This window comes from Protopterus annectens, chromosome 3.part1 (genome assembly GCF_019279795.1).
Source record: "Protopterus annectens isolate FY-2018-M chromosome 3.part1, PAN1.0, whole genome shotgun sequence".
Lineage (NCBI taxonomy): Eukaryota > Metazoa > Chordata > Ceratodontiformes > Protopteridae > Protopterus > Protopterus annectens.
Genome location: NC_056732.1, coordinates 1,646,547,079 through 1,646,561,201, shown reverse-complemented (window position 1 = coordinate 1,646,561,201; position 14,123 = coordinate 1,646,547,079). Strand labels below are relative to the sequence as shown.

Genomic DNA, 14,123 nt, shown 5'->3' with positions numbered 1-14,123 from the left:
TGTGAACAGTTGCAATTCAAACAGACAATATGTCAGTAGTTTGGTACATCAACAAACAAGGGGAAACCAGGTCTTACCCTCTTTGTCAAGAAGCTCTCAAGGTATGGCAATGAGCAATTTCTTCCTGCCGCTTTCTACTGGTGATGTACATTCTGGGGACTTCCAACGTGATTGCGGACAAATTGAACAGGACCATTCTCATTCCTCATGAGTGGTCTGTCAACCCATAGATGGCAGACAATCTTTTCCGCCACTGGGGCCAACCTTGCTGTGATCTCTTTGCATCCCCCCAGAATAAGATGTGCAGCAGTTACTTTGCCCTAATCCCCCCTCCTGGAGAGACACCAAGAGTTGCTGTCCTTCATGATTGGCCCCCAGTCTATTGTACGCCTTTCCCCCAATTCCTCTGATATCCCAGTTTCTAAAGAAAGCCAACAAGTCGAAGAACAGAATAATTTTCATTGCCCCATTCTGGCCTCCTCTACTTTGGAAATCCTGGATACTGGCCCTAGTTCCAGACCTGTTGTCCCACACAGAGGAACTGGTGCATCTGAATCTTCAGCATCTCAAGCTCACTGTGTGGCTTCTCCAGTTCCCCTGGGAAGGTCTGGGAAGGTCAGTACCAGGGGCTGCAAAGGCTCATCTGTAGTTGAAGGAGGAATAAAGTCTGGAGTGGAAGTTGGAAAGGAGGAATAAAGTCTGGAGTGGAAGTAGGCAAAATTCCAGAGCCAATTTCGCTAGGAACCATAGAGAGAAGTAATCCCCTCGCTGCAAAGAGCTGATCCACCAATCACAAGATATCAGCATCTGTTAGACTCTTGGTGGATCGGATGGAAGACACTGAAGGAGATCTGGTTGAAAGTTTCTTCATAAAAGTACTAGGAGAATGGCCCAAAAAGGGGTGCACTGAAGACTAATATCTGGTGCATCATAATTCCTTGAAGAGAAACTCCTTCGGTGCCAGTGGCTTTGGTAGCATCGAAGGGGAAGAGTCTGAAACTGAAATCAGCACCGATGTAGTCAGTGCAGAAACCAGCACCAATGGCAATAAAGTTTGAGCCACTTGACCACCGGTTCTGAGGAAACTCTAGGAACCGCAGGAGCCCTGGCCATTTGGCTTTTCCAACTTGCTTGAAGAAGTCAAGGAAGAAGGTGAACTGACACAGGTTTTGGAGCCTTATCAAAGTCTGATTTAAGCAGTCCCTTAAGAATAAGCTTATTTCTATGGTCGACTAGTGCCCTATTGCTAAAATTGTGACAAATGGCACAGCCTTCCTGTAGCTGTCTCAACCCCAAACAATACAAACAGTGTGCCCGTCAGAATTAGGAAGTTTCCTATTACATTTCTGGCATCTTTTGAAGCCAGACGTCCCTTTAACTGGTTTGTCTGCCATTACAAAAAAGGTCTCTCACACACACACACACACACACACACACACACACACACACACGCGTGAAGGAACTTTAGAATGTTTTTTTCTTGTTTAGTAAATGCACAGTAAGGCCATGGTACCTAAGAAATACCATTAGAGGTAAGGATAGGGTATCAATGATGGTACATTAGAAACTATCGAAACAATAGAAAAAGGGAAAGCCCTCATGTGCACACACACACAGGAAAAACTATATAATACAGTCTAGAAGGATCGAGTAGTTGAAGAAACTTCTGTCACCTCCTCAGTTCAACGCATCATTCTAGCCTACCACAAACCTTCAACAAGAAACTTGTACTTTAACTAGTGGCTAAAGTTTACTAAATGGTCATCAGACTCTAATCTTGACCCATATTCTGCGTCTGTTGATGAAATTATGGAATCCTTAACTTTACTCTTTGAAGCAGGAGCATCTGCCTCTACTATTTGAGTGCATCTTGCTGCAGTCTCTAACTTTCATATTGGTTTAAGTGGTTCATCTCTTGTGTCCCATAAACTTTGCAAAGCCTTTTTGAAAGGAACCTTAATACTCAGACCTCCATATAAAGAACCCTCTGCACCTTGGAATGTAAATCTGGTGCTTCACTCTCTTATTTATTCTCTGTTTGAACCTTCTGCAAGTTGTGGCTTCAGGTTTTTGTCCTGGAAAACTTTATTCTTGATAGCTATTACTTCCACTGGAAGGATATCTGAAGTATGGGCCTTATCCTGCAAACCTAGCTATGTAATCTTTCATAAGGACAGGGTTTCCCTGGGAACAAATCATTCCTTTCTATCAAAGGTTGTGTCTGAGACGAATATTAATCAGACTATACAACTCCCAGTCTTTTTTCCCAACTTCTCAAATAAAAGAGAGTACTGTCTGCACTTACTGTATGTACAAAGACAACTATGTTTCCATCTACACAGAACTAAGGAATTTAGAAAATCAGATCAGCTATTTGTTTCCTTTCGTCCATTACTTTGAGAAGACCAGATGTTCTTCGTTCCACATTGCTGCAGTCCTTACTATTGGGTAGTGAAATATTTCATCAGAGTTGGTTTCTTGCCTCAGTATTTAAGATGTCAGAAAAAGTGAATAACTGTATTTCTTGTGGGAAACAGATACCTCATAGGGATTACCATACCTTGTGTATACCTTGTTTTTGTTGGTTGCCGCTCTTGTGCTAGGTTTTATTAAGAGGAGGTTAGACTGTGCCAGGTTAGTGTTTGGGAAGCGTTGCAATTATAAAATGCCGTCGGATGCTAGGACAAAACAGCGAAGCCTAGGGTTGATGAACAGTGGAGCCAGAGGTTTTGCCAGGAGTTTCTATGGAGTCTCAGGCAGAAACTTTACTGTTACAGGATGTGCCTTCTCAGGAGGTAGGCCAGGCTGAGTAACTGTTCTTCCCTCTCTTCCCAAGGTAGTTAGAGCCTCTCCTTCTGTTGCCAAAACTTCTTTGAGAGGTAGGCCAAGTTCAGCTTCAGTGGGGGCTTCTCCTAGCATTTCGGTTCTGTACCTAAGAAACATATGCTTAAAATGGCAGAAGATTTGATTACTATGATTAGAGGTTCTATGCCCCTCCTGATAAGAGGCCCAGGGTGGAACCGAGTTTGATAGTTTTGAACAGTGTTCAGAGGCTAAGATTTGCAGGAGTATCCTCCTTATTCTGATTCTGATGTGGATGATTCCCTCCTGAGGATTTCTCATTTTCAGAGACTCTGCATTCCATGAGGGAGCACTTTAAATGGGAAGGCCAGGATTACTCTGATTCCAGCATAGGCCCTTAGCTATTCCTCCTGTGTTGAATGTGGTGGAAGATGTTTTTGCAGAGGCTTCCCTGAACCCTGACTCTTTGCCTCCTGCTGGTGCCTGAAGCTCATAAGTATTTGTTTAAGAGTCAGAAACTGTTTCTCAGGGGCCTAAAGGTGTTAAGGCCTCTGTGGTTAAAAATCCTGTTCCCACTGATAAAGAGGCAAGGGCTTTGGATAGGTGGGAAAGAAAGTGTATACTTCTTCCACTCTAGCCATGAGTTGAATTGTCAGTTTCACATGCTAAAATATCAAAATTATCTCCTTTCACAATTGAAATCTAAGGTGGATGCTTTGGCGGAAGGTATTGAGTGTAGTTGCTGGATTTGGTTCATGTGTCTGAACAAGTGGGTAAGCATTCTTTGCAATGTGGTTTTGATGCTGTACAGGCCTCCTCGGTGGCTGCCACTAGTTCTGTTCTTATGCCTGGTTGAGGGATCAGAATTTAGCTGAGCATGTTAAGACAATTTGGATGCTCCTTTACAGTCTGATGTGTTGTTTGGTGGAAGCAGTTTTAAAGAAAATGGAGGACAAAGCTAAGTCTATGCAAACTGTTAAAGATTTTTGCAGGTGCAGGGTGGACATATCCTGCTTATGATTCCCAGTCTAGGGGTAGGTCTGCAGAGCTCAAGGTTCTTTTAGGCCTAGAACAGGAGTTCACCTGCTCAGACTTCTGGTGAGGGCAGGGTCAGTCCAACAGACCCAATGACCTGCCTTTTCAGCTGCCAGTAGATTCTCGTCTGGTAGCTCCTTTGGGAGGAATACTGTCTCTTTTCAAAGAAAATTGGGATTTAATTACTCAAGACAGATGGGTGTTGGATATCATTCACCACGGTTACAGGTTTTATTTCCATACAATGCCTCCTTTCAAAAAATTTCTCAGTTACTCCAGATGGGGCCATTCAGCCAGTTCTGTTCCTAGTACCAAAGAAGGGGAACACGTGGAGACCAATTTTGGATTTATCTCTCCTCAACACTTATCTGGACATTCCCAAGTTCAAGATGTTGACGTTACAACAGCTTTTACCTCTGCTGGGCAAAGATCACTGGATGGTAACTTTAGATCTCAAGGAAGCTTACCTTCATGTGCCTATAAGGCTAAGTTGCAGGAAGAAATTCTCATTATCAGTTCTCTGCATTGCCCTTTGGCTTATCTACGTATTCACAAAGGTTCTGGCTCCAGTGATAGCTTACTTCAGGCTACAAGGAATTCAAATCTATCCTTACTTACTGCCTGATTCTGGCTCAAGAAAAGGAAGACCTTCTACAGCATCTGGAATATGTTATAGCAGTGCTAAGATGCCTAGGGTATTCTGTGAACGAAATAAAGTCCAGTCTAGTACCCTCTCAAGACATGTGCTTTCTGGGTGTGAGACTGAATACAGCAGGACAAACAAAAGAGTCTATCACTTTACTTCCATCAACTATCTCATCAGTCCGTGCTGACTGCAAGGACAGTCCTTCAAGCATTAGGGTTCATGGCATCTTGTATTCTGGTGCTTCCCAATGCCAAACTGCATATGAGGAAGCTACAATGGTATCTCAAAATGTATGGACACAGCACTGCCAGGATTTGGACACTGTCATTCAAATAATACCTTGCCTTCAAAAGAATTTTTGTGGTGGGCTCAGGAATGTCACCTAAACAAGACATTGCTTGGGAGCTCATCTAAATGGAAAGTGGATACAAGACAAGTGGCCTGCCAGACTACAGCATCTACATATCAACATGAAGGAGATGTTAGCAGTCCAGTTTGCATTAATGGCTTTCAAGGAGTTACTTCTTCCAGGGCAGGTGTTGATTCTAACAGACAACACAACTGTCATGTGGTACATCAACAAGCAAGGGGGAACACATTCTTATCCTCTATGCAGGCAAGCAATGATTTTAAGCTTGCAACTAACTCTTCAGGCAAGGTTTCTGCCGCACAGAACTCCTTAGCAGATGTGTTAAGCAGACAAATCATGGATGAAACTGGATCTTCATGTATTTCAGAAATTGACAGTGTCATGGGGAACTCCAGACATAGATCTGTTCGCTTCTCCACTAAACCACCAGCTGCCAAAGTATTGCACAAAGGGGTTTCATCACACAGCTTGGAAAGTGGATGCTCTGTCTTTCAGTTGGAAAGACCTTCATGTGTATGCCTTTCCACCTCTGCCTCTTCTTCCAAAGGTACTATTAAAGGTCAGACAAGACAGGCCAAGGATGATTTTGATAGCTCCAGATTGGCCCCATGGCCTTTACCTCTGATTCCTCATCTGTTATCTCAGAAGGACGGTCATCTGCTCAATGTCAAGCTTCACTCTCTTCATCTAACAGCCTGGCATATTCTGTGTTGAAACACAGCAGGTCTCAACTTCCTCAACAAGTTTTAAATGTGATTATGGAAGCTAGAAGACCTAGTACAAAAAATGGAAGAGATTTTTATTTTGGAGTACAGCAAAGAATTTGGAGATTTCTGAGCCTAATTTGAGTGTGGCTCTTCAATATCTTACTGAGTTATTGGACAAAGGTTTGTCCTTCTCTTCCATTAAGATTCATGCTGCAGCAATTTCAGCTCACTATGATTGTGACCCACCATTGTTTTCGCATCCTTTGTTCAAGCAGTTTCTTAGAGGGGCAAAGAATATAAGACTCCTACTCCTGCTTGGGATCTCAATTTTGTGTTGGAAAACTTACTCTACAACCAAATACTTGTCATGGAAGACTGCTTTTCTGTTGGCTATTACTTCTGCAAGAAGGGTGTCTGAGTTGCAGGCCCTTATGGCAGTAGAGCCCTTTTGATTTTCCATAAGGATAAATCCTTCCTTTATGCCTAAGGTGGTTTCTAGTGTGGCTTTAAACCAAACTATTCATTTGCCTTATTTAAGCAGGACTAAGGATTTTAGGCAGTCTCAGCAGTTGTTTGTTTCAAACAAACTATTTCTAGGTGGATTGGCGAGATTCCAGCTGGGATTGTTATATGTTGATAGGTCTTCTGACATCTTTTCTAAAGTTACTCTTGCTAAATGGCTTGGAGACTGTGTCATCTTTGTTTATAACAAAAAGGGAATGCATCTGCCATGACCTGTAAAAGCTCATTCAACTAGAGCAACAGCAGCTTCTGCTGTTTTTCATGCCAGAACTCCTTTAGATGATGTTTGTGCAACGGCAACATGGGCATCTCCTCATACTTTTATTACACATTACAAACTGGATCTGGTCTCTAGGGGACGTGCATCATTTGGCACAATGGTGTTCAGGAATATTCTTCTGTGAGACCTCCCAAGATTCAGGTTGCTAGGGACTCTGTCCCACAGTCAAGTATTAAGTGAAGATTGACAACATCAGATAAAGAAGTTATGTCTTACCATAACGTTCCATCTGTGTTGTCGATCTTCTCTTATCCTTGACATTCCCACCCTCCTTTCCCCCTACCTTTATGTCTTGTGGTGGATCGGACCTCTCCAATGATTGGTTTTCGTTATAGAGATACAGATGTGGCCTCTCATCGATTATTTCTTGGCTGCCTCTGTTCTTTGCAAACTTAGTCTGAGGTAATCTTGCCAGGAGCATTATGGATAGAGCTTGGCTTGAGAGTTTCTGGAAGGCGCGAGATCAAATAACAATCAAGTTGGTTCTGAGGTTTGGAACCGAACCCACAGTCAAGGAAAAGTGAAGATCAACAGCACATATGGAACGTTATGGTAAGACAACTTCTTTTTACCAAAAATCGTACCTGGACCCTTCTTAAACACTGGAGTTCATAGGAGCACTGCTGGACACAATTCAGATGGTTGCGAAACTTCCACCATCCAGAGTGTTGACAGTCAAGTACCAAACACACAGATTGATCTGAAACAAGAAGGTAGATGACAATCGTGTTCTACAGGCTTTAGGATCAGTGGCTGCAGCTATAGTATTAGCTCAGCTGGCCAGATTTCACATGCAAATACTTCAATGGTTTCCAGCTGCCCAATGGTCAATTATCCACCAACCGATGTCTTACCAATTTTTTATAATGGACACCTGCAAAAGAACCCTTTCATGGAGGATTCATTCAGCACAGTTGACGCAAGGTTGACCCTTTGTCCCCCGTCAGCCATAGGCCATGGTGACCACAGATGTTTCACAGAAGGAGTTGGGACATTATCTGGGGAAGACTGTCCAAGGCACCTGGTTTGCAAACAAGGTGTCTGCACATAAACATCCTGGAGAGATGAGGGCAGTGCTTCTAGCATTGCAGGTATTTCAGACTCCTCTTCCTCCAGGAACAGTGGCGATTCAGTTAGACAGCATGTCTGTGGTCTGGTACATAAACAAGCAAGGAGGAACCAGATCATACCCTGTGTGTCAAGAAGCACTCAGAGTGTGACAATGGGTGATCTCATCCAACTGCTTTCTTACAGCAACAAACATTTTGGGAATGTCCAACATGACAGCGGATAAATTGAGCAAATCCATTCTCATGTCTCACGAGTGGTCCATCAACAAGACAGTAGCGAAAGACATTTTCCGCAGATGGAGCCAGTCATGCTGCAACCTCTTTGCATACCTTCAAGACAAATGCAGCAGCTGCTTTGCCCTAATCACCCCACCAGCTGAAACCCCAAGGGATGCTCTAATACATGATTGGCCTCCTGGTATCCTGTACGCCTTTCTCCCCATCCCCTTAATTCGCAAATTCCTTCAAAAAGTGAACAGGTTGAAGAGAACAGTAATCCTCATTACCCTGTTGTGGCCTCAACAAATCTGGTTTCCCTTCCTCTGACCTTATTTACAGAAAGAACCCTAGATTCTGGAACCTGTTCCGGACCTTCTGTCACATCCTCCAATTCCATTTATAGCCAGACAACCACTGCTCTCCTCCCCAGTGCTTCATATTTTGATGTCCTCCCATAAGCCATTCACTCAAAAGCTTTATAGGAGTAAATGGAAGAGGTTTGTAATTTGGGCTCAACAACATAATGTAGATCCCTTCACAGCACCTATCTACTCTGTTCTAGAGTTTTTAGTTCACCTCTTTAGTAATGGGACAGCTGCCTCTATAATTAAAGTGCAGTTAGCAGGTATCTCAGATTTTCATAATGGGAAAGATAACTTGTCTCTGATTCCCACAAACTTTGCAAAGCCTTCTTGAAAGGGACCCTATTAAGGCCACCTCACAAAGATCCCTCTCCTCCATGGGACCTAAACTTGGTACTGCATCTTATTGTTCAGCCCCTGTTTGAACCTGCAACGACTTGTGATATAAAATTCCTGTCTTGGGAAACCATCTTCCTAGTGGCCATTACATCTGCAAGAAGTATATCAGAAATTCTGGCACTATACTGTCAGTCTCATTTGATTTTTCTTAAAGACTGTTTCCTTGCGTACCAATCCCTCCTTTTTGTCTAAAGTTGTTTCACAGACTAATATTAATCAGACCATACATTTGGCTGTTTTCTTTCCTAACTTCAGCAACAAAGGCCGATATGTTCTGTATTTGTTGGATGTCCATAGACAATTATGCTTCTATTTGCATAGAACTAGAGAGTTTTGGAAAGCAAGCCAGTTGTTTGTCTCCTTTGCAGGCCCTAGGAAGGGCCTACCAATATCCAGAGTTACCTTAGCAAAATAGCTCTCTGATTTCATTTCTTTCATCTACACCACAAAAGGTATTGATACTTCCAAGCCTATTCAAGCTCACACAACCATGGTCATGGCCACTTCCGCAGTTTTCCAGTCTAATGCCTCCATGGATAAGATTTGTTCAGCAGCCACATGGGCCAATCCTCATTCCTTTATCACTCATTATAAGTTGGATTTGGTCTCTAGGGGATGGGCCTCCTTTGATTCAATGGTTCTGAGAAACATCCTCCCATGAGTCTGCCCAGGGTAAAGGTAGCCGGGGACTTGGTCCCATATGTGAGGACAAGATGAAAAATTGACAATATCAGATAAAGAAGTTATGTATTCACCATAATGTTCCAACTGTTTTGTCGATTTTTTTTCATCTCTCCTCACATTCCCTCCCTCCAAGCCCCCTACCTTTGGTTTTCTGGTTTGACAAGCAACATAATTTATGCCATCTTTATTATCTCCAATACTCCAGAAGTGGTCTCCTTAAAAGTTTCGAATATAAAGTTAATTTCCTTTCTTTCTGGGAATAATCCTAGCAAACAAGATCTCAGATAACAGGAATAGATGCATTGTGGGTAAGGGGAGGTATCCAAGAGGTTTTTTTGGTTGCCATGAGCTTAGTAATGGCCAAAAGGGATCCAGTCCAGACCCTATATGTGAGGAGAGATGAAAAAATCAACAATATAGATGGAACGTTATGGTGAGTATATAACTTTTTTTTTTCCCTTACTTTGTCTTTGTACTATGTTTCTGCAAGTGCCTGTGTCCTGTCCTGTGGCTGAAAAAGATCCTGTAATAAGTCATTCTCCTTGTTGAACAAACATAATATATTCTCTTCTTTTTTATTAGGCTGGTCTGATCATAAAGTTGTTGATGAAATTAAGTGGTCACCTAACTACAAATGAAAGAAATGTTGCAGAAAAATATGGATACTGATACTTCTCCAAACGAAGAGGCTTTAAGCAGTGAAAGATATTCTTTGAAGGAATATTTAGTGCAGCAGGGCTTTTCCTTGCATCTCAACAAATGTGAATTTTTTTGCAGATGTTGAACTATACATTTTGTATTGAAATTGTTACCATATGTGTTGTGCTAAAGTTTTTGTGTCCTTCTAGATTTGTTTAATTTTACATAGTGCTTTGCTGAGTGAAAAGAATGATTAGCATTTGGGAACAGTGAGTCACATTAAGTATTTGTCTGTGCAACATTTAAGATGATGGTCTACTTGCTGATAAGTCAGCTTTGGTAAACATGCCCTATAGGGAAATGTTCCAAAAGTAATAAATATGAACTGTGCTAGGATGTAAACCTTTATTACTGAAATGATGAAAACTTGGCTACACTTTCTTTACAGTGGGTTTCTTATTTGTTTGTTCTTATTCTTCCTTTTTAGCACTTTTGCTTAGGCCTGGTTTCACTCCCACCCTAGACTTAATATTTCATACACTTGTATGATATGATGGAACCAGAGAAAGGCTGCCTTGCTTCCTTTTCGTGATCCATACATGCAATGCATGTATTCATGCGGTAGCACTGTACATTGTATCTGGAAACATTTTATATTGTCCATAATCTCTTCCATTCTTCAGTAGCACAGTCGCACCATTTGCAGTTGACTGGATGTTCTAGTGATCATAATACTTGCACGCAAGTACAATAACATTACATAAAGCTCTCCATTTATTCAAAGTCATATCATTTGTGGAATATCTTTGAAACTCTTAAAACATATTTACATATTCAGTATGTCCAGGATAGTCGTATCTTTTATTAGAATAATTCATAAAGCAGTTCCATTCTTATTTGGGCACAGTTTTCCTTTACTGACTGTATTGACCTTAAGAGAGATTTATCCCTTCCACGCTTGGTTCCGAAAGTAACCTGGCTGTAATTTAATTAGACCATTCATACTTGTAATGCTACAAAATACTTGCTCATAATAATGGCAGAAGCAGTGAACAGCCCTCTTTTTACCTTTCAGCATTTATATATCATGTTTAGTACCTCATGTTCTCTTCCACAGTCAATTGCCATCGTACAAAGGAAGAGCATATAGGGTCTCCCAATACTAAATCAACCATAACAGATGTGCATGACCATCATATTGCACCAACCACCATCATAACCAAAAATCTGTAGCTTGCATGATGGTACATCACCCTCACTTTGCACCTGTCAAAACTGTTGCTGTAATTTCAGGGCTCTCTTTTTCTTGGAGGAGGGAGGGAAGGTGAAACTTTTCAGTTCAGCCAGTCCTGTGCAAAAGAGGACTGTCTATCTTTGCATCTCTGATTAAATTCCTCAGTACCCAGCCCACCCCTTCCTGCCTAAGTCCTGCCTCTTTCAGATCCTGACTGGCAACTGTCCTGCCGTACACTTGCTAGTTGGTCCATACTTCTGGTTTTGCCTGTCAGCCACAGACATAAAAAGGAGGGGAGAGCAGGCAGTAGTAGTCTTACGAAATTCCCTTTGCTACATCACTAATTTTATTGTTATTAACTGGCAAGTGCCTATACTAGTGTACATTTACCATATTTTGTTTGGCAACTTTATGGTATGCCTCCACATAACTTCAAGGGAATTCCCAAGCCCTTTCATACCCTTCTATCATCAAGCTCCAGTAGTCCAAATCCTCAGTCATATTTTTATCTCCAGTTGTATGGAAGTTGCAGCCTCCATTATTTCTTCATTACAAAATACTCAGTTTACAAATCTATAATAATTTTGTCTGGCAGTGAACTCTTTACTGAATGTTTGATTACATTTTTATTAGTTACAGTTAAAGCTGAGCAACACATGCAACAACATCTATTTATATTACTAGAGAAGGTGGGAAACTGACCTTATATTTTATGTGATTTAAAGTACTTATCTGTTTTTGTTAAGTGCTTTGTTTTGAAGGATTGTGTATGCTATTTTTTAAGATGTATGCATATGTTTCCAGTCTAATTTATATTTACTGTTGCACTACAAGAAAGCAAAATAAGTGTGTTTGTGCGTGTGTGTGTCTGTCTGTCTGTCCTGCATTGCTACAACTAATGCTGTTGTCCAGTTAGCTAAAAAGCACCAGCATGAATGTTAGCATGACCAAGGCTGACTACTTTGTGTGGTTTAAAATTAATGGAATTCTGTTATCATGAGCTCAAATTCTGGGAATTTTGTAGATTTGCAAAACTTCTTTGTAGAAGTGAACTTACTTGCATTTAAATAGTTTGCCTGTATACAATACAGACTAAAAACATGGCCATTATACAGTTAAACTGGCACTGATTTAAGGCTAGCTTTAAGGAAAATTTGACTAAATTTACTGGTTTAGTTTTGACTACCAGAGTCTGTGAAAAAATTTTGTTTTTAATCATTTTGTTGAAGTTCAAATTTTTGCTAGATTTTCTGATTAAATAATAATGGCCTTGACCATGTCAGAAAATGGGCAACATACTAAATTTGGAAAAGAGAACTTATGAAAAGGAGCTGCATCAGGTTATTAAATGCCATTCCATCGTATTCATTGCTGAGAAAATGTAAGGTGCACTGACGTTTTAGATTAGTTCATCATATTTCTTTTTATGTGGCACTTTGACATAGAGTAGCCCTCTGAAAAGTGCTTTTTAAAATGTTAACAGTATTATTGTGTTAATGTTTGCCTGTGCCATTTAAGGTATTCTGTTAATAATGTTTTGTACGTACTGTTTACATTTTCTTGTGTAATATAGTTTTATGTACAGTTAAGTGTGTTATTTATTTAGTACCCTTTATCTGAAAACATTTTGTAGGGTAAAAAGTGCATTGACATCTGTGTACTATATTAATCGTCTAAGCAGTGAATAAATTATGTTAATCTAGTTTTGTTAACCAAGTAAGAGATAATGCAGAGAGATCTTAGTTAAATCCTCAAACTGTTTTTGAGCAGTGGGACTTGCATATTTTAACACTGTACTGGATAAGAGTAGTGTTTTTGTTTTATTTCTTACTTGAAATGTAACATTTCCACATCGGTTTTAATCACATTTTGCCTTGTTACAGCAATACATCACTGTTAATGAGAGTAGTGTGGGACTTCAGATTACAATTGTTACAAGTGTATGTAGAATTATGTGAACTGCAGTACCAAATGAAATATGTTTCTTAACTTCTAAACAGAACCATTAAGATCTGAAAGATATGTAGACAATTAAAACCCACTGTCAGACAAAAAGCATCTGTCAGTTTTGAGTACTGACTTACACTAATAAAGGACTGCACCATAATGATAGGAAAACAGGAGAGAAAGAGAAGGAATGGGGAACAAGATAATGTAGTGGAAGTATCACAGATTGATGCATATTTTCAAGCAATAATCTTAAAGTAACAAAATGTTTGCTGCAAATTAAAAAAAAGTGCATTTAATAAAATGTGTAAGTAGTATATACAGTATTTCCAAATGTAGTTTTTTTGATGATTTATGTTTCATTGTTTCTGGACATCAGTTTAATATGTGTCCTGTGCAGAGTGTATCTAGGTCCTGAGCTCACCAGTTATTGTTTGTTGCCTGCACAGTGTGGATTTCATTCCTGTAATTTGTCCTGGAAAGGTTCCCATATTTGTATTACTGGAGGAAACATCAGTACCTCCAATCTGAAATAATGGTTATCTTGACAGTGGATTTCACTTTGTAAGAGAGGAGGACACATCTGCTTCAGGTGGAGACACTTCAGTACTTTGCTGTGTAATTCATGAAAAATAATACAGAGCTTTAAGAGACTGGCCAGTTGATAAGTGCAGCAGCTGTAGTACTAGACGTTGGTGAAGAAAAATCTGAATCAAGGGCATAACCCATTTTACTGATCAGTCACTCAGTGTCTGCATCCTCACTTCTGCTCAAAGAGAGGTGCCTTTCCATGGTTTCTGGTTCATTCTTCATGAGTGGGTGGGGCTGTCAGAGATCTGGGAGACGCTCTGTCCACTGCTTCTCCTGGTAAAATGAACCAGTTGATGCTGTGTGAGCATCTAGGGAGGATGTTTTCTGGTACTTCCCAGTGGAGGTATACTAGGCACAGTCCACTGAGAAAAAGGACTCAGGATCGAACCACCACATACTTGAGAGAAACTGTCCTTATTTGTATTGAGAATTTTACAGGATGAGCTGGAGACTGTTGCTGGTCATGGGAAGGTATGTTCTGCCTTGCTAAGTATGCTACTGTTTTATTTCTTGCAAGAGCATACTGTTTACACGAACAATGAATTAGATTTACAACAGATATTGTATGTACTGTGCAAGTCCTTAGTCCTGTAAACATACCTCTTGTGTTAGCTCA

At 40.6% G+C, this 14,123-nt stretch overlaps 1 protein-coding gene across 1 annotated transcript in view; it reads left to right on the top strand.

Moving 5' to 3' along the window:
- The window catches only part of KRIT1 (KRIT1 ankyrin repeat containing), a 772,078-nt gene extending 758,836 nt beyond the window's left edge, over positions 1–13,242 (top strand). The window contains 1 exon segment of the mRNA XM_044066350.1: positions 9,679–13,242. Within this exon segment, the coding sequence (XP_043922285.1) occupies positions 9,679–9,765 (87 nt within the window). The 3' untranslated portion in view covers positions 9,766–13,242.
- The last annotated feature ends 881 nt before the right edge of the window (positions 13,243–14,123 follow it).